The sequence below is a fragment of the Schistocerca piceifrons genome, chromosome 1 (assembly GCF_021461385.2).
Source record: "Schistocerca piceifrons isolate TAMUIC-IGC-003096 chromosome 1, iqSchPice1.1, whole genome shotgun sequence".
NCBI lineage: Eukaryota > Metazoa > Arthropoda > Insecta > Orthoptera > Acrididae > Schistocerca > Schistocerca piceifrons.
Window position 1 is genome coordinate 1104163735 of NC_060138.1, and position 25788 is coordinate 1104189522.

At 41.9% G+C, this 25788-nt stretch overlaps 1 protein-coding gene across 1 annotated transcript in view; it reads left to right on the top strand.

The window, feature by feature from the left end:
- Positions 1-182: 182 nt before the first annotated feature.
- The window catches only part of LOC124777936 (intracellular protein transport protein USO1-like), a 198312-nt gene continuing 172706 nt past the window's right edge, over positions 183-25788 (top strand). Inside the window, exons 1-2 of the mRNA XM_047253491.1 lie at positions 183-258; positions 23829-23944. Coding sequence (XP_047109447.1) covers positions 183-258; positions 23829-23944 — 192 coding nt within the window. The remainder of the gene's footprint in view (positions 259-23828; positions 23945-25788) is intronic.

The following is a 25788-nucleotide window of genomic DNA, read 5'->3' on the forward strand; positions in this document are numbered from 1 at the left end:
AAAATCATCGAGTCTGATTTTCGAGCCCTCTGGACAAACACACAGTGATTTTCTTGACATAGGTGACGTACTTTAATCGTTATGCCACGTGTTTGGTAAAGGTGTACATTAGTATTCAGTGCGCATGATTCATTACATGTAGTAAAGCACAGGAACAAATTACTGCAATACAAATTGTCGCAATGGCATGTATAGCGAACAGTCAGGCTGACAGTGTCGCCAACACGGGGGAAAATCGGGCGGTACAGCCAGTCTCAGGTGAGCGAATCGATCACGCGATTGAGTGTAGCAGCTCCTACACATTCACTGACGACAAGACAGTGTGACACTTAATTTCTCCCCCTCACTTTGAAGGGAATAAATAGCGCTTAAAATACTGCCAGTTCACACGCTAGTGACCTCGGAGGCATCTTGATGTGATCACAGCCGTGCGCGCTTCTATACGCAAGATTCTACGCGCACCCAATCACCCTTCAATTTAACTCTTTATAAAATCCACATCACACCGTACGCTAACAGTGATGCAGTTCCTTACAACCACGTAAGTGAGATCCAAAAGAAATCCACGCTTTCTGTGATATGTTTATCCGGGCTGGGAATAGTTAAGAAAATTTCTTTGGGTGATTGAAAAATTCTGTAACTTGAGATTTCCACTACTAATGTATATGCCTATAACTTCCCAAAATTTAATAAACATCGGATAAATACATTTCACGCTATGTGGTTTTAAAGTGAACATTTCCTAGCGAGAAAGCCCTGAACCGTGCAGAACTTTAAAACAAAATTGCTCCATATAGGCTAATGCAAAATAAAACAAGAAAAACATTGGTATAACTCACTTTATGATAGACCTGTTGGTTAACTTGTAATTAAAGCTTGAACTCGAATCTCCATGACAAAAGATCCGTTAGGAGGCAAGGTTGTTGGCTATCACGGATCTGGTGGTTCCCCTACGCTTCCGATATCTGCAGCGGTACGTATATGTCACGACGCAACGTAGAGATCATGTATTTTCCGAAGGCGATAGATTCAAAGAAAGGAAATAAGCACCAAATAATTACTGTCTTTCGGTACGATACCAAAGGTACTTTAAACTACAGAAACAAAACGGTATTCCATGTAGCAGATACGTCTAATTCAGTTGAATAGTAGTACTCAGCGTCACGTGCTTCTGTCTCTTAACATTCCAGTGTAATGACTGTGGTGGTCGTTGTGACAAAAAAGGCCGTGCCTAATCTTACTGTAACATTCACGTTGAAATAGCAATATGTTTCGATTTGTTAGTACCGTACCGATACCACGAAATATGATGCTATAGAGACAAAACAAATATTCAAAGAGTCTTATAACGAACAATCCTTTCTTATTATTGCGGGAGTTTGATCAACTGTTGTTTCTGGAGACGGTAATTAGCGTAGAATCAATTTCACATACGATATTCAAATGTTAATAAGATCAAGTGTTTATTCCAGTGGGTTACTTTCGTGCAAAGGACGTAAAGATTCTGTGACTGATGTCATCTATGCTCACCGAAAATGAAAATTAGTGAGAAAGCTACATGTTCAGCCAACATGTAATATTCTTTGCTACGTTGGACACGGCCATGCCATGAAAAGTCGAAAATTATACGCGTACGATGTAGGATGTTAAACGTAAAATCACATGAAGTGTAAACACATGTCTACTTATTTATGTAGGAAACATGTCTTTTCAGAAGCCGACAGTGAAAAGATTCAACGAAAGAGGAAGTAAGTACCAAGCTTCTACAGTCGTTCGGCGCGAACTGGTAAGGTATGAAAGATACTTTAAACTGCTAGTTCTCAAAAAGTTTTACTCATCTTCTGTTGTATAATTCCGTACAGATAATGCCAGAAGAAACAAAAAATCATATTTTGAAAGTGTAAAATCAAAGTATTTCGGTTTATCGACACGGAGTTGTAAAATTTTGTCAAGAGTGTCTCGGTCCTGTATACTGTTGACTGCCTCTTGCCATAGTTCATTATTACAGACGCTCTCCAACACTCTAGTGCCATATAATGAAGACGGAAAGATGATGAACGTTAATGATTAAAACACGCAATGAGTATGAAATATCATACCTATTTTAAGAAACACTGGAACTTGTTTGCGAAAGGTGTTGCTCAGTCCTTATCAACAAAAGGAGATTAGGTCCTACAGAACTCAACAGTGGCTATTATACACAGTATTGTTAGATGTGAGACGACGACGGTACGTCTCTACACCGTAGGAATTCAGATACAAATATTAGGTTGCGCTCTTGGTGTTAATTTTCTTTGTCGAAATGGTTGGCGAAACTCCAGGTGTGAAAAGGATTACATTAACTTATCCGATGAATAGCAATTTTTCAGTTAATTTTAGTTGACGTATAGTAGTTTTAACTGTAATATACGTCCTTATTATGCGGTTTCATCTTGGGCATTTGATTGAAATGAAAGATTCGGTAACCTTACAATCGTTGGCTCTTATTTGATTTACTGTTTTACAACCGACGAATATATTCAGCGCCGTTATAAAGTGTAGGAAACGTTGTTTGCAAACCCTATTATCGTTAGTTACTGTGCTCGACTAATTTTTCTGCGGATGCGGTAAATTTAAGATACTGGCACCAGTTGTCAAGGCAGGACGCAGTTTCATGTTTGCGTACTGTAGCCCCAATTTTTTAAAAATTGTGTTCAACTGCACTGTGGATGTATGCAATACGTCAAATTCGGACTTGGTATGACTATTATTTTATTCTATGTCTGTTGTCATTCCCTAATCAGTAAAGTATTATTATCAGAGGTCCGTGCGACCTAATAGAAGGCTTTTTTTTCTCAGGACAGGACCGTTGAGACATAACAGTACAATTCGTTTTCCCAAAGTAGGAAGTAAATAACGATTATGTATTTTTAATTGTATCCTTACACATGATTTTCTTGATTTTATTTGAACTTAAATAAGCGAGTTAGGAGAAATATTAATTGAGTGAATTCTGTATGTTTTTCAGAAGTACAATTATTTCTTGTATCCCACAGACCGGACCTATTTTTATAATCTCAGTCCATCATCTGTAACCATTTTGTTTTGTTTAATACCAGAGTTGTTAACTTATACTGGAAGCTCTTCTTGCTATAGAGATATATTACAGTGCAATACTGTAATATAGTAATCTGTTTTAAGTGGCTTTTAGTGAATGAATTCATTCATGCACACATCGTGTTCTGTAAATTGAATAAGTCACGTTGAAAATAAAAATGCAGAATCAGCTACTGCAGGCTCCTTATGTAAAGATACTAGGAGCAAATTGTGATAAGTGCTGATCTGTTCACTCTGAAAATTAACTGAAGATTGATTTGATTCTGCTCTCCATGCAAGCCTTTCTTGTGCTAGTCTTTTCATCTCTGCATAACTACTCTAACCAGAATTCACTTAAGCTGCATACTGTAGTCAAGCCTTGATCTCCCTCTAAAATTTTTACCTCCTTTCACTTGCTACTATTACAAGATTAGCTACTCTTTGATGCTTCAGAATGTGTACTATTGTCTTACCCCTCTTTTAGTCAAGTTATGCCATGAAAGTATTTTCCCCCCAAAGCAGTACCACTTCATTAATTACTCAGTCTCTCCATCTAAACTCTAGCAATCTTCTGTAACACATTTCAACAGCTTCTGTTTTCTTCTCTACACTGTATGTTGTCCTTGTTTTATTCACATAAGCCTAAACTCAAGTAGGTGTATGTTCAGAAAAGATTTTCCAAAACTCAAACTTAGGCCTATATTTGATATTAACAAATTTCTATTTTCTAGGAGTTCTCTTATTGTAATTATGAGTCTACTTTTTATATCCTCTCTACTTCATTCGTTATCAGTTATTTTGTTGCCCAAATGCTAAAACTCATACACTTCTTGTGATGCCTAATTCCATAATCTAATGTGCTCTGATGTCTCATTCCCTAATCTACATTCAGCATTGTGTGGTCTAATTTGATATACTATTCCATTACCTCTGTTTTACTTTTGTTGAAGATGTTCTTATAGCCTGTTTTCAATGTACTATCCATCCCAAGCAACTGATCATGCAACTCATTTGCTGTCTCTGACATAATTACATTCTTCTTGAGAAATCTCATAGTCTTATTTCTTCTTCCGGAACTTTAATACCCTTTCCAAATTTATTTTTGGTTTCCTTTATTGAAATTTCCGTGTACAGATTTAATTACATGGTGACTAAGCTGCTACCTTGTCTCACCCCTTTCTCAGCAATGCTGCCCTCTTGTGTCCTTTGATTCATAACTGCAGTTTAGTTTCTGTACAAACTATAAATACCTTTCAGCTCCCCGTAGTTTGTTCCTGCTGTCTTCAGAATTTTAGTGTGTATTCCAGTCAACATTGTTCAAAGCTTTTGTAATTTTGCAAGTGCTTTAAATGTGAGTTTGTCTTTCTTACAATTAGCCTCTAAGTTAAGTTTTAGTGTTAGTATTTTATAGTGTGTACCTACATTTATCCAGAACCCAAAATGACCTTCGTTAAGGTCACCTTCTACCTGCAGCTAATTCGTGTTAGTGTTTTGCAACCATGACTTAATAAACTGATGGTTCTATAATATTCTCATCTTTCAACACATCAGTCTGAGGGTATTTTATCTCTTGTGTGTCTTGCATACCCTGTAGAACAGTTTTGTCATGGTACATTTTCTTAATGACATTAATATTTCTGAAGGAATGCTATTTAGTTCAGGTACTTTGTTTCAAATTTCAGAGCTCTGTCAACTTATTCTTGCTGTATCACATTCCTGTCACACCTCCATCCATTTCCTCTTCATGCATAAACAGGTTTTTTGATATTGGTATCAGTCATTTTCCCTTGTTAATTTGCTTAATTTATTTTTAATATTGTACATGTCTCCAGGAAGGATGTATTCATCAGGCAAAAAATTGCAATACAAAAACATTTAGCATCAGTACACAAATACATTAGTAGTTTTTTTGTTGTTGTGGCCTCCTCATCTAACTTCATTGCATGCAACATTGATATGGTGTAATAGCGCACTAGTTGCCAAATATTCCAGTTTTCACAGAATGTGCCAAAGTATAAGATTGAGGTGTGTGATTTAAAGGGACACAAATTGTTATTAATATATGTATGTTAGGAAAAGGAAGGGCTCAAGGATTGAGATATTCATATCATTTTTGCTGCTGTATTATTATCAATTTTATATAACAACATTATGAAAAGAAAAGTTGCTACTCACCATAATAGCAGAGATGCTGAGTTACAGATAGGACAGTAAAAAGACTCGTCACAAATAAAGCTTTCGGCCAGTAAGGCCTTCGTCAAAAATAGAGGACACACACACACACACACACACACACACACACACACACACACACACACAAATGCAGCTCACACACATGACTGCAGTCTCAGGCAACTGTGTGAGTTGTATTTGCCTGTGTGTGTGTGTGTGTGTGTGTGTGTGTGTGTGTGTGTGTGTGTGTGTGTGTGTGATGTATTTTCGATGAAGGCCTTACTGTCCGAAAGCTTTATTTGCGACAGTCTTTTTGTTGTGCCTATCTGCGACTCAGCATACTCTGCTATATGATGTGTAGCAACTTTCCTTTTCATAATATTATTACATTCCATTCTGAATTTTCCATTGTTTTGTCAATTTTATATGTAAGTTTGGAACGCTATTTCCAAAGTAGCTGCACGGTTTTAATCTGCCAGGAAGTTTCATATCAGCGCACACTCCGCTGCAGAGTGAAAATCTCATTCTGGAAACATCCCCCAGGCTGTGGCTAAGCCATGTCTCCGCAATATCCTTTCTTTCAGGAGTGCTAGTTCTGCAAGGTTCGCAGGAGAGCTTCTGTAAAGTTTGGAAGGCAGGAGATGAGATACTGGCAGAAGTAGGGCTGTGAGACTGGGCGTGAGTCGTGCTTCGGTAGCTCAGATGGTAGAGCACTTGCCCGCGAAAGGCAAAGGTCCCGAGTTCGAGTCTCGGTCGGGCACACAGTTTTAATCTGCCAGGAAGTTTCATATCAGCGCACACTCCGCTGCAGAGTGAAAATCTCATTCTGGGAACATAATGGATTGTCACTATCAGGTGCAATGATGGACTGATACCAGGAAGCTAGATTAACTAATATTTGTTCTTGCAGGTATCACTAGGGAGGGGGGAGGGCCCTCAGGCACACATTAGTCAGCCCATGCTGGGGCTGGGAGGTGGGGGGGGGGGGGGGGCCTCAGGCACACATAAGTCAGCCCATGCTCTGACCCATACCCCAGAGTAACAACTGGCTCACTGTTTTTATGTCCAGCATCCACAACATTTCCATATAAAAGGTCCTATTAATTTTTTCCTAACACTAATAGTTTCCATGTTGGAGTGGATGGAAACCTACAGATTTTTGAAAATAGTGTTTTAATGGTATAAAATTAATGTTTATTGTTAAAAAAGTGGGTTAAGAACAAATATTAAATGTTTGTACCATATCAAAGTGCAGTAGATCAATATTTAAAGGATAAACTGTGTTCTGGTGGTGCAACAGAGTGGAAAGGAGAGGGGGGAGGGAGGATGATGATGATCATGATATTTGGTTTGTGGAGCGCTGAACTGCACGGTCATCAGCGCCCGTGCAAAGTCCAAGTTTTACACAATCCAATTTTTTTACACAGCCCAATCAAGCCACTGTCAGGAATGACAATGATGATGATGATGAAATGATGAGGTTACCACAAACACCCAGCCCCTGGGCAGAGAAAATCCCCAACCCAGTGGGGAGGGAGGAAGGCAGAAGTTGGAAGTGTGAGGGAAAAGCAAGTCACTAGATTGTCACGCGTTTCCTTCTTTCATAAGGTGGCAAACTGAATAGCGAGCAGATGGTTTCCTATCTTTTCTAGCCCGCTGCCTCACAAAAAGTAACTACAGGGTGTTTATATTGACCCTACTGCACCTCACCTTATGAATCAGTGGTGATTCAATTTGCAGACATGCCTGGTGGGGGCGGGGGGGGGGGGGCATTTATTTTTCTCAAAATGCATTGACACTGTGTGGAGTACAGATATGAGTTACTATTAATACTAATGCAAAAAGGGAAAAGAACAGAATCTGCATAAATCTCCGCACACTGTTCTGCACTTCTGGAGGGCAGTTGATTCTTAGTCATTCTGTACAGCAGCTTTAGTTTTCTTCTAGAAAAGGCAACTTCCCCAGCCAAGGACACTGCTCACTTTTCAGTATATCGACAGACTATACCTCCCCAGTATTTCCTATCCAGATCTCTCATTTGGGTATACAAAATAAGTTCATTGATCTCGTGTTTATATAGTGGAGTTATTTTTGGTTTATTTAGTGACTAATACTTACTTGTAGTTGTTGTGTTAGCTATTATGTAAAAAAAGCTGTACAGGCTATAGCTCTCACCTGTCAACTACGCAAGAACCTGTCCCAAATGTGATATACTGGCAATATGTACTTGATGGTGTTGTTTCACTTTCTCCTCTATCAGGGTCTGGATTAGTTTTCACACCATGAGTATCAGCTCCCCAAACATCTGAAGAGGCCCAACGGGTTCCCTCTGTAACGGAAGTAGGCCATCAGGGTGTTAATGGAAATTCAGATATTTCAACATAAGTCAGGCATTGCATGAGCACATTACTGTTCTAGTTTGAACGTGACGGCCCATGAATTGAGTGGTGAGTGGCTCTACTCTCCACAGCCCACTCTAAAAGTGCCAGCTGTTCGAGAATGGAAGAGATTTATGCAGTCTACTAGTAACACAGTAACTTTCTGGTCATTCGTTAATTCATCACCAAGTGACTATAAAATGGTTACACAGCTTTACAGTATGCGTTCAATGACACATAGCTGTAAGATGCCACATTTCCTAGTTCAATCCCCTTTCCATCAACACTGCATAGGTCATTGGCAACACAACACTTACAAATTAAGCCATTCTCTGCCATGTTTATAGGAATGTATTTTACATAGTAGCTTGTTAACAACTGCAAATAAGTTCTCACTTAATAAACTGAAAATAATTTCACTACATAAAGACAAGCTCAGTGAAGTTATTTTGTCTTTTATGTAAGACAACTGGACAGGAACTGCAGGGGAGGTATAGCCTGTATGTAACTGAAAAGCGAGCAGCACTTGTGGTTGGGGAGGCCACCTTTCCCAGAAGAATGCCACAACTGCCATACAGGATGATCAAGAATCAATTTCACATCTAGCCGTGCAAAATGGCATGCAGAGATTTATGTAGAATTTGTTCATGTCATTTCCTTGTGTTAGTATTGCTAGTAACACTTATCCATAAATAACCTATGTAGAAGATAGTTGTCCCCCCCCCCCTTCCCCGTCCCAGAGTGTTTGTGCACTCATCGCCAGTGATTCATAAAGCAAACGGTGGAAGGGTCTCTAAAACTTCGTGAAATAGCATATGGTGGCGTTTTGTAACATAGTGGGGTTGGAGACAGTCCTGCTCACTCTCTTCAGTTCCAGACCTATGATGGAGGAAATGCATGACTACAATCTGACGAGCTGCCTTCCCTCACGTGTCTTACCTCCACCCCATCTGCCAACCCCTTTCCAGACTGTCACACACATAAAATACAATTTATATCTTAATACAGTTGTAATGCACTTAGATGTGGCACACATGATTAATATTTGTTCTTGACCCGTTTCATGTAACAACAAGCATTAATTTTACACCTCTAAAACACCTGCAAATAAGTTCTCACTTAATAAACTGAAAATAACTCCACCACATAATAAACTGAGAATTTTCGCGTTTTCTCTGGGACTAATAGTTTCTGTGTTGCAGGAGACAGAAAAATCACAGATTTTTAACCCTAGGATCCATGGTGCCGAAAACACGCATGAAAGCATATGCAAAAATTTCCCTCTTTTCATATAATCATTCTTTGGAGTTAAATTTATTTCTGTCAAATTTATTGTCATATTGAAAGATTCCTAAGATACAGTAACAGGATCTGGTGGGCCTGATTAACATTTTATTGGTAAAAAAAAAAAAAAAAAAAAAAAAAAAAAAAAAAAAAAAAAAAAAAAAAAAAAAACCTCAAAGAGTGAATTTTTATTAGTTAGATCCATTTACATACAACATATACAAATAATTTTATTAATTCACTTATAAGTTGCAGTTTACATTTTATAACATTTATTACAACCAATTTCTTCAATTAAATCATACTCATTATTCACAATATTATGTATATAGGCAATATTTTGACAAAAAGTTATTATTCATTGTTCACATAAAATTACATATTTCTTACTTTTCAACATGTGACAAACAACAATAATCACAAAGAACGCCACTATGTTCCTTACAAATGTTGGTTTTACACTTAATGCATGTCATAGCACTTTTTCTGTGTTTATTATATGGAAAATAATTGCATCTTCTTTTTCCTGAGACAGGTAGTTGGTTCGGCAGTATGACATCTTTTTGAACACCACATCTGTGCATGGCATCAACAATTTTCTTTGGAAGATTAGGGATCTGAATACGAAGGTCCATTATTGGTCTTCCCATTTCCTCTGCTAAATCTCTCGGGAACACACGCATTTTATCACTTCTTCCACTATGGTATGTCAGATGTTGGGCGGAAAATAAAATTTCACTGTTCATTGCTGCAACATCCATCATATTCATCCATAATGCAAATGGCCATCTTTTTGTTTGTCTCTTGCAAATGTAATATTGAATTTTCTGGTCCATTTGATCTACTCCACCCTTCGTAGAGTTATAGAACTTTATTATATCTGGTTTCTTTTTTGCATGAGTTTCATCAATGTTTCTGTCGTGATGCATTGTGCAAATGAGAACTACAGACTTTTTCTTTTTGGGAACATAATTAACCATTGTAATGTCACCTCTAAATGCAAACAAAGAGGAATGAATCGCTCTTGAGGCAGATGTTTTCATATCATTAGGAATTTCTGGTTTATTTTGTTTGATTGTTCCCACCACTGTAATTTGCTTCTGAAGCATCTCTTCTGCCAGCTGCACACTAGTAAAGAAGTTGTCAACAGTAATATTTTTTGATGATCCTTCAATGCTTTTAGCAAGATCTTTTACCACATTCTATCCAAGATTTTTCTGAACAGGTTCATGGGGCTTCCTTCCCGTGTAAACAATTCCGTCTAAAGCATATGCAAATATAGCATGACATAATCAAAATATTTTTATGCCATACTTGGCTGGTTTAGAGGGCATATACTGGGTGAAGCTGCATCTTCCACAGAATGGGACTAGCTGTTTGTCAACTGTGAGCCAATCATTGGAATCATTCTATTTCTACACTTGTCAAGGAATAGTTCCCATACATAGCGAACAGCTGCAAGTTTGTCATCTGCAGATCAAGCTTCACGGGTACACCTGTCATCAAATCTAATCATTCTCCTTATATCCTCGAATCTATTTACTGACATGGTGGCCTGATATGTAGGATTTGCCTTTTTATCCAAGAATAATTCCCTAATAGGGACATCCCAACTCTTCTCAACACCAGAAAGCAGTAAAAGACCAAGAAAACCCCCCATTTCAGCAAGCGAAACGTTTTACCATGTAAAGCAGCCACTCTTCTGCTTTCAATATTTGTGCAGCTGATGATTTCCTCTAGTATTTCCTTGGAGATGAAATAGTGCCAGGCATCCTTAAGTTTACGGGTTTTCAAACCACGGGCTGGACCAGGTGCCTTCTTTACAATATTATGGACAGGCGTAAGAAAAGTTGCAAGAGGATCTAATTTCCAAATTGTTCCATTCCGACTAATGTATGTGTGGTCTTCTATACCTTTTTGTGGTTGTTCTTCATTTTCAGACTCTGGTGAAGTAATATTATCGGAAGGACTGTCATCTGCCTCAATATTCAAATCTGCAGATTCATTGGCTGATTCTTCACTACTTGCATCTTCAAAAGTATTTCCTTCCTCGCAAGAATTATCTTATTCAAACCACTGAGCCACAACACTTTCAAAATTAGCTGCATTTGCACATACTGACTCTCTGGCTTTCTGTGTCGAAGCCATAGCAAAAGGCGTGTCTCTCGAACAGCAGCTTGTGCAGCACTAAACGAGTCATACTCGTTACAATATGGGCCTTACAGCAACAAACAAACTACAGTAACAATGAGGCTGACAAGAGCAGCCCAGGATAACAATACTATGCAATAATAAAACATTTGATAGCAAAAAGATCAATAATACACTGACATCGCCAATATGTGAAAGTAGTGTGTATTATTTTTTAGTTATACTATTAATACTACAGCTGCTGCTGTTGTTGGCACTCCTATTGCTGGAAATACCACTACAGTTATTGTTGAATTAATAACTGCTCCCAAACAAATGTTGAAGACAATATAGCCTAAAGAACATTTATAAATGTGTGAGGGCTTCTGAAGCCCTGCTTATGCATTCATGGTGTATGGGTAAACATATTGAATTATACAAAAAAGGTATCTCGTTCAGACTTGATAGGAGGAATGTCACAGTGTTAGTGAAAGAGTACTGGAAAGCAGTTTGAAATGAAACAACAAATTACAGATTTTTTTAAAAAAAATGAAGACATACAAGGGCCTCAGAGGCCTTTTTTATGCATTTTAGGGTTAACATAACAATTCAGTTCTTTGTTGACTGGGCTAATATGCTGGGGAAAATTGAAAAATGACATCAACTGCCCGGATGGGAATAGATCAACCGCAGCATGAAGAAATATCAGAAGCTACATTAGTTGATTGTTCAGTGCTCGCTCCTTTTACCTGAGGCGCCATGCTGAGCAAGTTATGCCAACCTTCGTGAAATTAACATACCCCAAGAATAATGCAGCAACAGCGTGGGTCAAACTTAGAGTGACTAAAGCATTGTTAAACGAGAGAATATTTTATATTTGCTATGAACTTGACAAGAATTCCAGGAAACTGTTGTGCCTTCAGTATAATGTGATCAATGAATTCAGTCCCAAGACTTGTGAATGTCCTGTTTTTTCACCATGCAATGGAGAGAACCAAGTTGGTCATTCATCAACATAACCAATAAGGAAATTACACCATGATGCCCAATCAGTCCTCAAGAAGGAGCTCAACTTTGCCCTAAAGCTGATGGCAGCAGCTGTCCTCTTGTCTCATTAGCACAGTGGGACAAGCAATTGAACTTCCCCAACATGAACATGACACAGGTATAAAATTAAATTATAAAATTATTTATTAATGCTTGTTGTTACATGAAATGGGTCAAGAACAAATATTGAACATGTGTGCCACATCTAAGTGCATTAGAACTGTACCCAATACAGTCATCTACACTTAACAGCTACACTTTCTTCCCCACACACAATTCATACTCAGTGAAGGAAGGATGCCTACAGGTGTGATGGAAGAGAAGAACCTTTTCAATAAGGTAGCTGAACTTGCCTTTCAATATCAACATTGGATGCCTAGAATATGGTCTTGTGAAGTATGTGAGCAACATTCTTAGCATATATGTTGGCTTATGTGAACACAGTGGCTCACTCATTTCAAAATTAATGGCACTGATGGTCTTGTCAGGTTTGACTTCGTTTCTCTCTTCAGATGGGTCCCATGTTTAAACGTGATTGGCAAGAAATTTGACAATAAGATGACAGGCCTATTCAAGCACATCCTTTCCTATGCATTCTGTGTCTTTGGTGGAGACTGATATAAATGGACTGATGAGGTAGCTATGGGCTGCCCACTTCCCCCCATTATTGCAAATTTATGTATACAACACTTTGAAGAGAAAGCTCTAAAGTCAGTCACAGAAATGCCATTTTAGAGCTTCTGTTAGTTAAGCAACAAATTTGCAATTGGGATGCACAATAAAGACAAACTAGAATTCCTACAACATCGAAATTTCATGATGCAAATGGAAATTGACATGAAACTGGATGTGTTTGAAGGAGGGAAATGGACTGCACATGTAAATCCACTCATGCAAGCTTATTTCTGCAGTCACCATCATACAGCACAGATAAATGACACTGAAAATGTATAAGCCAAACTAGAACAACTGTAACATAGCAGGAGGTAGAGAATTCACAAACAACTGTGCAACTCCATTCTTTCCATACACAATCACTTTGTCCAGCAGAATCAGTGGTATTATAGAAATAAAGGTTTGAAGCATATTCTGGCAGCCTGTCGAAATTAAATCTGTATTGGGCTGTGTAAAAAATGTTAAGGGTTCCGCAAGTTGAGAGTGTATCAGCTCACTTGCCAATGCAGTTTGTTGTCTGTACGTAAACTGTCAGAATCATGGAAGAATGCTGCATTGAGCAGTGGTATGCACACACTTAAGACAGGCAGGCAAGTCATTAATTACAGAACATTGCTTCCCCCCTGCGGGTCCGGGGATTAGAATAGGCCCGCGGTATTCCTGCCTGTCGTAAGATGCGACTAAAAGGAGTCCCTCCCCCTCAAGGGGGTAGTTAGCGCCTGCGTCCGGAGACGGACGGTTCCACGACCTCTATTTGCGGTCACTTTGCTTTTTCACTTCTCGTTTCTTCCTTCCTTTGGTTGGTTCCTTTCTTTGCTCTTCTCCACCTCACTGTCTTCCTTACTCTTTCCCCTGCAAAATCTCCTTGCCTTCTCATTGCCTTCTTCTCCTTGCCTTCTCATTGCCTTCTTCTCCTTGCTTTCTCATTGCCTTCTTCTCCTTGCCTTCTCATTGCCTTCTCATTGCCTTCTTCTCCTTGCCTTCTCTGGTCTCCGCCTCGGCGTTTGAGACAGTCTGTCCTCTCTCTCTCTCTCTCCCCCTCTCTCTCCTTTTTCCTCTTCTTTCTTCCTCCCTGTGCGCGCCTGAAGGCCGACCCACGCGTTCGCACGTGTAGCCGGTGACGGGGTAATGCGTAATTCCCCGCCCTGGGTAGACATGTAAGGCACGCTCGTACCCCCTGGTAAAGGCCAGGCCCAGGGAGGGGTGATTGCCTGAGCTGATACCTTCTGACCATGCCGATTGGTCCCTCCGTCTGTTTCTCGGGAGGTGTGACCTGAGGTGTAAACATTCACCTAAGGCAGGAGTGCCCACTGAGAGGGTCCCCACAAGGAAGGAGCGCGCCATCGGAGACGCTGGCAATCATGGGGGATTCCTCCGCAATGGATTTCACTCCACCTCTCTCGACTTCTGCCCAAAAACGGAAACTTGACCAGCTACCAGTGACAAAAGTACTACCGCCTGCCCCACAGTTCCTCGTCGTTTCTCGATCTGAGGACGGAAAGGATTTTTCCTCTGTCAACCCTTTCGTTATCCAGAAGGGCGTAGATGCCATAGCCGGATCTGTCAAATCTTGTACCAGGTTGCGTAACGGTACCTTATTACTCGAAACTGAGAGCGCCTTTCAGGCACAAAAACTGCTTCGGGCCACACTCCCGTACACGTTCCCTGTCCGGGTGGAGGCTCACCGAACTTTGAATTCGTCACGTGGTGTGGTCTACACTAGATCCCTCGACGGCTTGACTGACGAGGAGATTCAATCATTCCTCGCTGAGCTGGGCGTGACGGCTGTCCATAGGGTCATGAAAAAGGTCAACAATGACCTTGTACCGACCCGGACACTTTTCTTGACCTTTGATAGTGTTAAGCTGCCATCGCGCATCAAGGCGGGCTACGAGGTTATTTCTGTTTGCCCCTATGTCCCGACACCTACGCGCTGCTACCAGTGTCAGCGTTTCAATCACACTCGACAGTCTTGTTCCAATGCGGCTAAATGTGTCACTTGTGGCAGGGATGCCCATGAGGGTGACTGTCCACCTCCGTCTCCTCGTTGTGTGAACTGTCAGGGTGACCATGCCGCATCCTCCCGCGACTGTCCTGTCTATAAGGAAGAACGCTGTATCCAAGAAATTCGGGTCAAAGAGAAAGTGTCCACCTCGGCTGCTCGCAAGCTATTGGCTAGTAGGAAGCCCACGCTGCTCCCAGCGGAGAAATATAGTACTGTCCTCGCCTCTCCTCGGACTACCAGGGAGGTGGCAACCCAGACATGCGATCTGACCTTCAGCACCACGGTCGTCCGTTCGGCCAGTGCTAACATCGCGCGGTCGACGTCTCCTCTTGCTGCCATCACCCCACAGAAACCGGCCCCTTCATCAGCTTCTGCTAAGACGAAGACCCAGAAGTCAGATGCACGGGCCTTCAAGAAGGAACCGTCCCGTGCAGACTTCCTACGTACCTCGACCTCCCAGCCTTCGACCGGTACTTCCACCAAATGACCTTCCAAGAAGGCTCATAGGACGCACAGTTCTCCTTCTCCGCCACGGCGCATTTCTTCTCCTGCGCCACCCAGCGGTTGCCGCCCCAGGCCGTCATCCGTTTCGCCTGGCCGCACCGCTGGTAGCCAAACATCTGGCCGTTCACCAGCGGAGGAAGCTCCCCCTCCCGGCCATCTTCCCAAGATGGCCGATGAACCCATAGACCCAATGGACGATGACTGTCCGCCTACTGATAGCGACGGCAGTGCTCGCTCGAAGCCAGGCCCTCAGCGGCCTTCGAGGTGACCCCTTCTTTCATCTTTTTTTTTTTCTTACGATGGCACTTATTCATTGGAATATTCGCTGCATTCGCTCCAACCGAGAGGACTTGAAGTTGCTGCTCCGCTTGCACCGTCCGCTCGTCGTAGCCCTTCAGGAAACGAAGCTACGCCCATGCGATCAAATTGCCTTGGCACACTACACCGCTGTGTGTTTTGACCTACCCCCTGTGGTAGGTATCCCAGCTCATGATATTTACTACGATCCCATCACGTTGCACACCGGCCTGCAGGCAGTTGCCATCCGCATTACTCTCCCCACTTTTACATTTTCCATTTGTACCATTTACACTCCATCGTCGTCTGCCGTTACCAGGGCAGACATGATGCAACTTATTGCTCAGCTACCTGGAGACTTCAATGTCCACCATCCCCTTTGGGGCTCTCCAGCATCCTGCCCGAGGGGCTCCCTGTTAGCAGACCTTTTCAACCAGCTCCATCTTGTCTGCCTCAATACTGGCGCCCCTACTTTTCTTTCAGACACATCTCACACCTATTCCCATTTAGACCTCTCTATATGTACTCCCCAACTTGCACGCCGGTTTGAGTGGTATGCACTTTCTGATACATATTCGAGCGACCACTTCCCGTGTGTTATCCATCTCCTGCAGCATACCCCCTCTCCGTGCTCATCTAGTTGGACCATCTCCAAAGCAGACTGGGGGTTCTTCTCTTCCAGGGCGACCTTTCAGGATCAAACCTTCACAAGCTGTGATAGTCAGGTGGCACACCTCACGGAAGTCATTCTCACTGCTGCTGAATATTCCATCCCTCACCCTACTTCTTCTCCACATCGCGTACCGGTCCCCTGGTGGACCGCAGCATGTAGAGACGCTTTACGTGCTCGTCGACGTGCTTTACACACCTTTAAACGCCACACTACAGTGGCGAATTGTATCAATTATAAACGATTACGTGCACAGTGTCGTCGTATTATTAAAGAAAGCAAGAAAGCCAGCTGGGCTGCTTTCACAAGCACCTTCAACAGTTTTACTCCTTCTTCTGTTGTCTGGGGTAGCCTGCGCCGGCTATCTGGCACTAAGGTCCACTCACCAGTTTCTGGCTTGACGGTCGCGAATGACGTCCTTGTGGCCCCTGAGGCTGTCTCCAATGCCTTCGGCCACTTTTTCGCAGAGGTTTCGAGCTCCACTCATTACCACCCTGCCTTCCTCCCCCGCAAACAGGCAGAGGAGGCTAGGCCACCTAACTTCCGCTCCTCGAATCGTGAAAGTTATAATGCCCCATTCACTATGCGGGAAGTCGAAAACGCACTTGGCCGATCACGGTCCTCCGCTCCAGGGCCTGATTCTATTCATATTCAGATGCTGAAGAGCCTTTCTCCTGCGGGTAAAGGTTTTCTTCTTCGTACTTACAATCGCATCTGGATTGAGGGACATGTTCCCGCATGCTGGCGCGAGTCTATTGTTGTCCCGATTCCCAAGCCGGGGAAGGACAAGCACTTGCCTTCCAGTTATCGACCCATCTCGCTTACCAGCTGTGTCTGTAAAGTGATGGAGCGAATGGTTAACTCTCGTTTGGTTTGGCTGCTCGAGTCTCGACGCCTACTTACCAATGTACAATGTGGATTTCGTAGGCGCCGCTCTGCTGTTCACCATCTGGTTACCTTGTTGACCTTCATTATGAATAACTTCTTGCGGAAGCGCCCAACCACGGCTGTGTTCTTTGATTTGGAGAAGGCTTACGACACCTGTTGGAGGGCGGGCATTCTCCGCACCATGCATACATGGGGCCTTCGCGGTCGCCTCCCTCTTTTTATTCCTTCCTTTTTAATGGATCGACAGTTCAGGGTACGTGTGGGTTCTGTCCTGTCAGACACCTTTCGCCAGGAGAATGGGGTGCCACAGGGCTCAGTTTTGAGCGTCGCTCTCTTCGCCATAGCGATCAATCCAATAATGGATTGCCTCCCAGCTGATGTATCGGGCTCCCTTTTCGTGGACGATTTTACCATCTATTGCAGCGCGCAGCGTACGTGTTTCCTGGAGCGCTGTCTTCAGCGTTCTCTTTTACCATCTTTACTCCTGGAGTGTCGCCAATGGCTTCCGTTTTTCTGCCGAGAAGACGGTCTGTATTAACTTTTGGCGCTACAAAGAGTTTCTCCCACCGTCCTTACGACTCGGTGCCCGTTGCTCTCCCATTCGTGGAGACAACAAAATTTTTAGGTCTTACATTTGACAGGAAACTTAGTTGGTCTCCACATGTGTCATATTTGGCTGCTCGTTGTACCCGTTCTCTAAATGTCCTCCGTGTTCTCAGTGGTATGTCGTGGGGAGCGGATCGAACCGTCCTACTTCGCCTATATCGGTCGATCGTCCGCTCCAAGCTGGATTATGGGAGCTTCATATACTCCTCTGCACAGCCATCCATCTTACGCCGCCTCAACTCCATACAACATCGGGGTTTACGACTTGGGATCGGAGCGTTTTATACTAGTCCCGTCGAGAGTCTTCATGCTGACGCTGGTGAGTTGCCACTCACCTACCGGCGCGATATACTGCTTTGTCGGTATGCCTGTCGGCTACTGGCAATGCCCGACCACCTGTCTTATCGTTCCTTTTTTGATGACTCTCTCGACAGTCAATATGGGTTGTATGTCTCTGCCCTGCTACCCACTGGAGTTCGCTTTCGTCGCCTCCTTCAACACCTTAATTTTTCACTCCCTGCAACCTTTCGAGTGGGCGAGAGCCACACGCCACCTTGGCTCCAGGCTCAGGTTCGCGTCCACCTTGACCTCTGCTCGCTCCCGAAGGAGGTTACCCCCGGTTCAGTCTACCACTCCTGTTTTGTCGAACTTCGTTCGAAGTTCATTAATATGACCTTCATTTATACAGATGGCTCTAAGACCAATGACGGGGTCGGGTGTTCTTTTATTGTCGGGGCACAAAGTTTCAAATACCGGCTCCATGGCCATTGTTCGGTCTTCACAGCTGAGCTCTTTGCCCTCTACCAGGCTGTTCTTTACATCTGCCGCCACCGACATTCTGCATATGTCATCTGCTCCGATTCCCTGAGCGCCATCCAGAGCCTCAGTAATCCGTACCCGGTTCACCCTTTTGTGCACCGGATCCAATGCTCTCTTCAGCAGCTGGTGGACGTCGGTTCTCCGGTTAGCTTTATGTGGGTTCCTGGCCATGTTGGTATCCCTGGGAACGAAGCAGCAGATGCCGCGGCCAAGGCTGCGGTCCTCCATCCTCGGACAGCTTCTTGTTGTGCCCCTTCGTCAGATTGTAGCAGGGTCATTTGTCGGTGCATTTTATCGCTGTGGCATGCCGATTGGGCTGCACTTACAGACAACGAGCTTCGGGCCTTGAAACCTCTTCCCGTGGCTTGGACGTCCTCCTCACGCCCTTCTCGGCGGGAGGAGGTAGTTTTGGCCCGGTTACGAATTGGACACTGCCGGTTCAGCCATCGCCATCTGCTGACGGTTGCGCCGGCGCCGTTCTGCCCATGTGGGCAATTGCTGACGGTCTGCCACATTTTAACGCCCTGTCCGGATTTTAACACCCTGCGTCTTGATCTTGGCCTGCCATGTACTGTAGAAGCCATTTTAGCAGATGACCCACGAGCAGCTGCTCGCATTCTTCATTTTATCAATTTGACAACCCTCTCAAAGGACATTTGATTATGCTGTTTTCTTTTTTTAATCCTATGCCTGTCAGTCTGTCTTTTATCGTGTTTTCCGTTTCGTTGCTGTCTTAAACTTGTGACTCGCGGTGCGTTCCTAACGTAGTCTGGGCGCTAATGCCCGTTGAAGTTGTGCGCCCTAAAAAAAAAAAAATTTGCTTGAAAATGGAATATTCCCTGGATTTTAACCAAACGAAGGTAATGAAACAGACCTCTAACTTTCTGGAATCCATCATGACAAACTCCACTGAAAATAAATCACAGAAAACGTTATTAACTGTGACTCAGGCACTACCTCAGTAAAGCCTGGGCTCCTGCTTTTGATCTACTTAAGGAACAACAGATACATAGACCACATAAAGGTAGTGGAAGAGCAAAGGCCAAACAATGAGATAGACCAAGTATGCTAGACAATGATGATAGTGAGCCAAGTGCAGTGCTGAGACCAAGTGTGGAATGCCTGACCAGCCAACAGCTGTTGCAGTTATTAAGTATTTTCTGCACCAGCCTACTGTCATCAGACTATAAGTGCGCCTGATAACAACTCATTCTGTTGTTGAAGTAGTGTGCATCTCAGGTTTGAACTAGAGAGAGTTGAAGACATACAGAAATGATCTTCTTGACTGAATAACCAATCATACTGCACATATCTAACACAGTGATTGACTGTTCAGTCAAGACGTTATCCCTAAGTTAGCATCTCTGTCATTTTGTGAAGTAGCTTTGGGTGAATTCCAAGAGGGCTTCTTAAATAAGATGATTCCTGATTTCCTCTCTCTTCCTTGTCAAATTTAAGCTTGTGTTGTTGTTGTTGTTGTTGTTGTTGTGGTCTTCAGTCCTGAGACTGGTTTGATACAGCTCTCCGTGCTACCCTATCCTGTGCACGTTTCTTCATCTCCCAGTACCTACTGCAACCTACATCCTTCTGAATCTGCTTAGGGTATTCATCTCTTGGTCTCCCTCTATGATTTTTGCCCTCCACGCTGCCCTCCAATGCTAAATTTGTGATCCCTTGATGCCTCAAAACATGTCCTACCAACCGGTCCCTTCTTCTGGTCAAGTTGTGCCACAAACTCCTCTTCTCCCCAATTCTATTCAATACCTCCTCATTAGTTATGTGATCTACCCATCTAATCTTCAGCATTCTTATGTAGCACCACACTTTGAAAGCTTCTATTCTATTCTTGTCCAAACTATTTATCATCCATGTTTCACTTCCATACATGGCTACACTCCATACAAATACTTTCAGAAACGACTACCTGACACTTAAATCTATACTCGATGTTAACAATTTTCTCTTCTTCAGAAACGCTTTCCTTGCCATTGCCAGTCTACATTTTATATCATCTCTACTTCGACCATCATCAGTTATTTTGCGCCCCAAATAGCAAAACTCATTTACTACTTTAAGTGTCTCATTTCCTAATCTAATTCCCTCAGCATCACCCGACTTAATTCGACTACATTCCATTATCCTCATTTTGCTTCTGTTGATGTTCATCTTATATCCTCCTTTCAAGATACTGTCCTTCTGTTCAGCTGCTCTTTCAAGTCCTGTGCTGTTTCTGACAGAATTACAATATCATCGGTGAACCTCAAAGTTTTTATTTCTTCTCCATGGATTTTAATACCTACTCTGAATTTTTCTTTTGTTTCCTTTACTGCTTGCTCAATATACAGACTGAATAACATTGGGGAGAGGCTACAACCCTGTCTCACTCCCTTCCCAACCACTACTACCTCTTCATGCCTTTCGACTCTTACATTGTCAAAATCTTTCTCTAAGTCTATAAATGCTAGAAACGTAGGTTTGCCTTTCCTTAATCTTTCTTCTAAGATAAGTCGTAAGGTCAGTACTGCCTCACTTGTTCCAATATTTCTATGGAATCCAAACTGATCTTCCCCGAGGTCGGCTTCTACAAGTTTTTCTATTCGTCTGTAAAGAATTCGTGTTAGTATTTGGCAGCTGTGACTTATTAAACTGATAGTTTGGTAATTTTCACATCTGTCAACACCTGCTTTCTTTGGGATTGGAATTATTATATTCTTCTTGAAGTCTGAGGGTATTTCGCCTGTCTCATACATCTTGCTCACCAGATGTTAGAGTTTTGTCAGGACTGGCTCTCCCAAGCCCGTCAGTAGTTCTAATGGAATGTTGTCTGCTCCCGGGGCCTTGTTTCAGCTCAGGTCTTTCAGTGCTCTGTCAAACTCTTCACGCAGTATCGTATCTCCCATTTCATCTTCATCTACATCAGGGCCAGCCAAACACTGCACAGTGTGCAGACGTGCGGAAGTGCTGCACATGTGCGCACGTGTGCGGCAGCGACATCTGTTATTAGACATGTGTCCTAAATGAACGGCGGTGGCTCCACTTTCCTGTTTATGTGGTACAAGCAAGAGCGCAACATACCCAGTCTCGTTTACCCCTGGTAACCATAACCTTAACAGAGAAGTACTCAGGTACTGTGAAAAAGCAAAGGACAGGAGATCTATGTTCTCAGTCGTTTAAAAATGACTAGGAACTGCAATTCTTTTTTGTAGCCATTGGTGAAAACTCACAGTGTTTGCTATGTCGCCGAATAATAGGCGGCCAGTATAAGTTTTCAATTGAAAGACACTACAATACATATCACGAAGATGAGTGTAGTGTACTCAAGAGTGAAGAATGGCAAGCAAAATTAAATGTCCTTAAGAAAATGGATGAGACACATCAACTCGATTATCATTTCTCATGACCAGTGATAAACGTGTTTGGATTTATTCCTTTCATAATTAAAAATTATTGTATACTAACTGTGCATTAGTGCCTCATTCTGCTCTGCTCCATGTTACATTATTATCTGGAAAGTTGGTCATTAAACCGTTTGTTCTCATGTGTACTTACATTTAGGGTTTTTTTTTTTTTTTTTTTTTTTTTTTTTTAATGTGTGAAGGGCTACGCTCAGCTGAAGCCAATAAAACGTAACATTCATCTAATTGTCGGTTATTATGCAGATTTCAGACGGAGTTGATGAAAGATGTAGCAATAATGGTATTGAAATAACAGGTGATCATCGAGAGGTCAGTGAGACAGAAATTATGTGGGTGTAACTGAGGGCACCGAGAATTAGTTATAGGAAACCTTGCATAAGTTTAATGTTATTTGAAATCATGAATAAGGTTCGTTGGAAGTCGCTAAGTACTCTCTTTCTTAAATACTAGATCAAAAACATTACTCGTATTTACGTGCCGCCAGTCAAGCTACCTTAATAAAAACGCACGGTTGTTAACTGTATTACTTGTCTTACTGGGTTAAACTGTTAACATAAAAGTAGACGTCTCAATGAGTGTGACAGTATTTTAAATGTTTAATACGAGAAATACCTTCCCATGGTTGGCTTGCAAACTGTGGAAAGAGCACTAGAATGCGCCGGTACAGAGTATCCAAGCAAACGTATAAAGCGACATTTGTGGGTAGAAACATGCACTACATGAACGCTGACGGCTGCGGCGTGCACGCTGTAACCCGGAAGTTGCACATGTGCAGCAGCACCGCACGCGTGCAGAATTTCTGGCCGGCCCTGATCTACATTCTCTTTCATTTCCATAATATTGTCCTCAAGTACATCACCCTCTATATACTCCTTCCACCTTTGTGCTTTCCCTTCTTTGCTTAGAACTGGGTTTCCATCTGAACTCTTGATATTCATACAAGTGGTTCTCTTTTCTCCAAAGGTCTCTTTAATTTTCCTGTAGGCAATATCTATCTTAACCCTAGTGAGATAAGCCTCTACATCCTTACATTTGTCCTCTAGCCATCCCTGCTTAGCCATTTTGCACTTCCTGTCGATCTCATTTTTGAGACGTTTGTATTCCTTTTTGCCTGCTTCATTTACTGCATTTTTATATTTTCTCCTTTCATCAATTAAATTCAATATTTCTTCTGTTACCCATGGATTTCTACTAGCTCTCGTCTTTTTACCTACTTGATCCTCTGCTACCTTCACTACTTCATCCCTCAGAGCTACCCATTCTTCTTCTACTGTACTTCTTTCCCCCATTGCTGTCAATTGTTCCCTTATGTTCTCCCTGAAACTCTGTACAACCTCTGGTTTAGTCAGTTTATTCAGGTCCCATCTCCTTAAATTCCCACCTTTTTGCAGTTTCTTCAGTTTTAATCTACAGATCAAAACCAATAGATTGTGGTCAGAGTCCACATCTGCCCCTGGAAATGTCTTACAATTTAAAACCTGGTTCCGAAATCTCTGTCTTACCATTATATAATCTGTCTGATATCTTTTAGTATCTCCGGGATTCTTCCATGTATACAACCTTCTTTTATGATTCTTGAACCAAGTGTTAGCTATGATTAAGTTATGCAAGCTTGTGTTCTGTTTTTAATTATGGTCATATTGACTGCATATTAAGTTTGTAAATTCCTGTGCTTTTACTTATCTTTATTTTCCATGCTACTAAGCAGACAATATTCAAACACATGTATTGCACATTTAAGGACATCTAAAGTATTAAAGGAAATGCGGCATTTATATTAGTTTCACAAATGGGCTGTGAATTAGAGAACATTTCCTTCTGTATTCACCTCACATGGAACAATTGTTATTTTCTGTTTTTAGAGAGGCCACAGACTGCTTCTAAGCTTTCCACTAAACAAAATTTGGATGTGAAAGATGAGAAAACGGAGAAAGTTCCTGCACCTTCATTACCACGTGACAGCATCAATGTCAAACCTGTGAGTTGTAATTATCATGCAATTACCATTTTAATACAGTTTTATGTTTTTGCATAGATAATTATAAATAATATTTATCTTTTGTTTATTAAACAAATTTTTTGAGCCTGCTTGCAGAAGAAAGTTATATTAACAGTTGCGTAACTATTGTTAGTAGTGTCCAAAACAATGCAGTTACCAGCAGTAGCCATACAAAGTTTATCCAAAATTATAAATAGCGTCTCTGTTGAGAATTTGTTAATTGACTGTAACCACAGCTCAGATTGTGAATACAAGTCATGCAATAGTGGCTAAAATCTTATAGTACAAAAGTCACCCCTCTTTAAAGTAAGGAAAATGAACAAATTAGAGAGAGGTTCATATTACTGTTTCATCACACAGGGTACAAAACTGCCCATAAACTGAGCAGAACCATTAATGGTTGATGGTGTGTGAATGCAGCAGACTTTGAAAACTCTATATTAAAAAAAAAAAATCTTCAGTAACTTATTAATTTACTTTGTAAATTGGTTTGTAAGTAATCTCCTTTGGAGAACTGCATGTGGTAGCCGCGCAGTGTGAGGTGCCTTGTCATGGTTCACACGGCTCCCCTCGTTGGAGGTTCAAGTCCTCCCTTGGACATGGATGTGTGTGTGTTGTCCTTAGCATAAGTTAGTTTAAGTTAGATTAAGTAGTGTGTAAGCTTAGGAACCTTTGAACTTATCACAAATTTCCAAATTTTTTTGCTTTGTAGACTGATCGCATCTCACTAGTACTGTAATAAAGCCGAAGTCTGCCACCTGCTTTAGTCATTCTCCTTGTACAATCCATACCTCTTGCAGTATTCTAGGACGGGTCCCACGTATGGTTTGTAAGCAATCTCCTTTGTAGACCAACTGCATTTCCCTAGTATTCTACTGATAAGCTGAAGCCTGCCACCTCCTTTAATGACTGGCTATTTGGTTGGTCTATTTCATATCCCTACAAAGTGTTACACCCAGGTATTTGTATGAGTTGATTGATCCAACTGTGACTCATTGATACTGGAATCAAAGGATATTACATTTTTTTTCATTTTCTGAAGTGCACAATTTTACATCTTTGAACATCTAAAGCAAGCTGCCAATTTTGCACCACATTCATATCTTATCAAGATCTGAGTGAATATTTGTGCAGCTTTTAGAAAACTGCTGCACGGTGTGGGATCCATACCAGAGAGGATTGTCGGAGTACATTGAACAAGTTCAAAGAAAGGCAGCACATTTTGTGTTATTGTGAAATAGGGGAGAGAGTGTCACTGAAATGATGCAGAGTTTTGGGTGGACATTATTAAAACAAAGGCATTTTTCATTGCGGCGTAATCTTTTCATGAAATTCCAATCACCAACTTTATCCTCTTAATGCAAAAATATTTTGTTGACACTGACCTACATAGGGAGAAATGATCTCTGTGATAAAATAAGGGAAATCAGAGCTCATACAGAAAGATACAGGTGTTCATTCTTTCCGGGCTCTATATGAGATTGGAATAATAGAGAATTGTGAAGGTGGTTCGATGAACTCTCTGCCATGCACTTAAATGTGATTTTCAGAGTATCCTTGTAAGTGTAGATGTATATGGTCATTTCTTGAAACTTCCTGGTGGATTAAAACTGTGTGCCGGACCGAGACTCGAACTCGGGACCTTTGCCTTACGCGGGCATGTGCTCTACTGACTGAGCTACCCCAGCGTGACTCACGCCCCATCCTCACAGCTTTAATTCCGCCAGTACCTCGTCTTCTACCTTCCAAACTCCACAGAGGCTCTCCTGCGAACCTTGCAGAACTAGCACCCCTGGAAGAAAGGATATTGCGGAGACATGGCA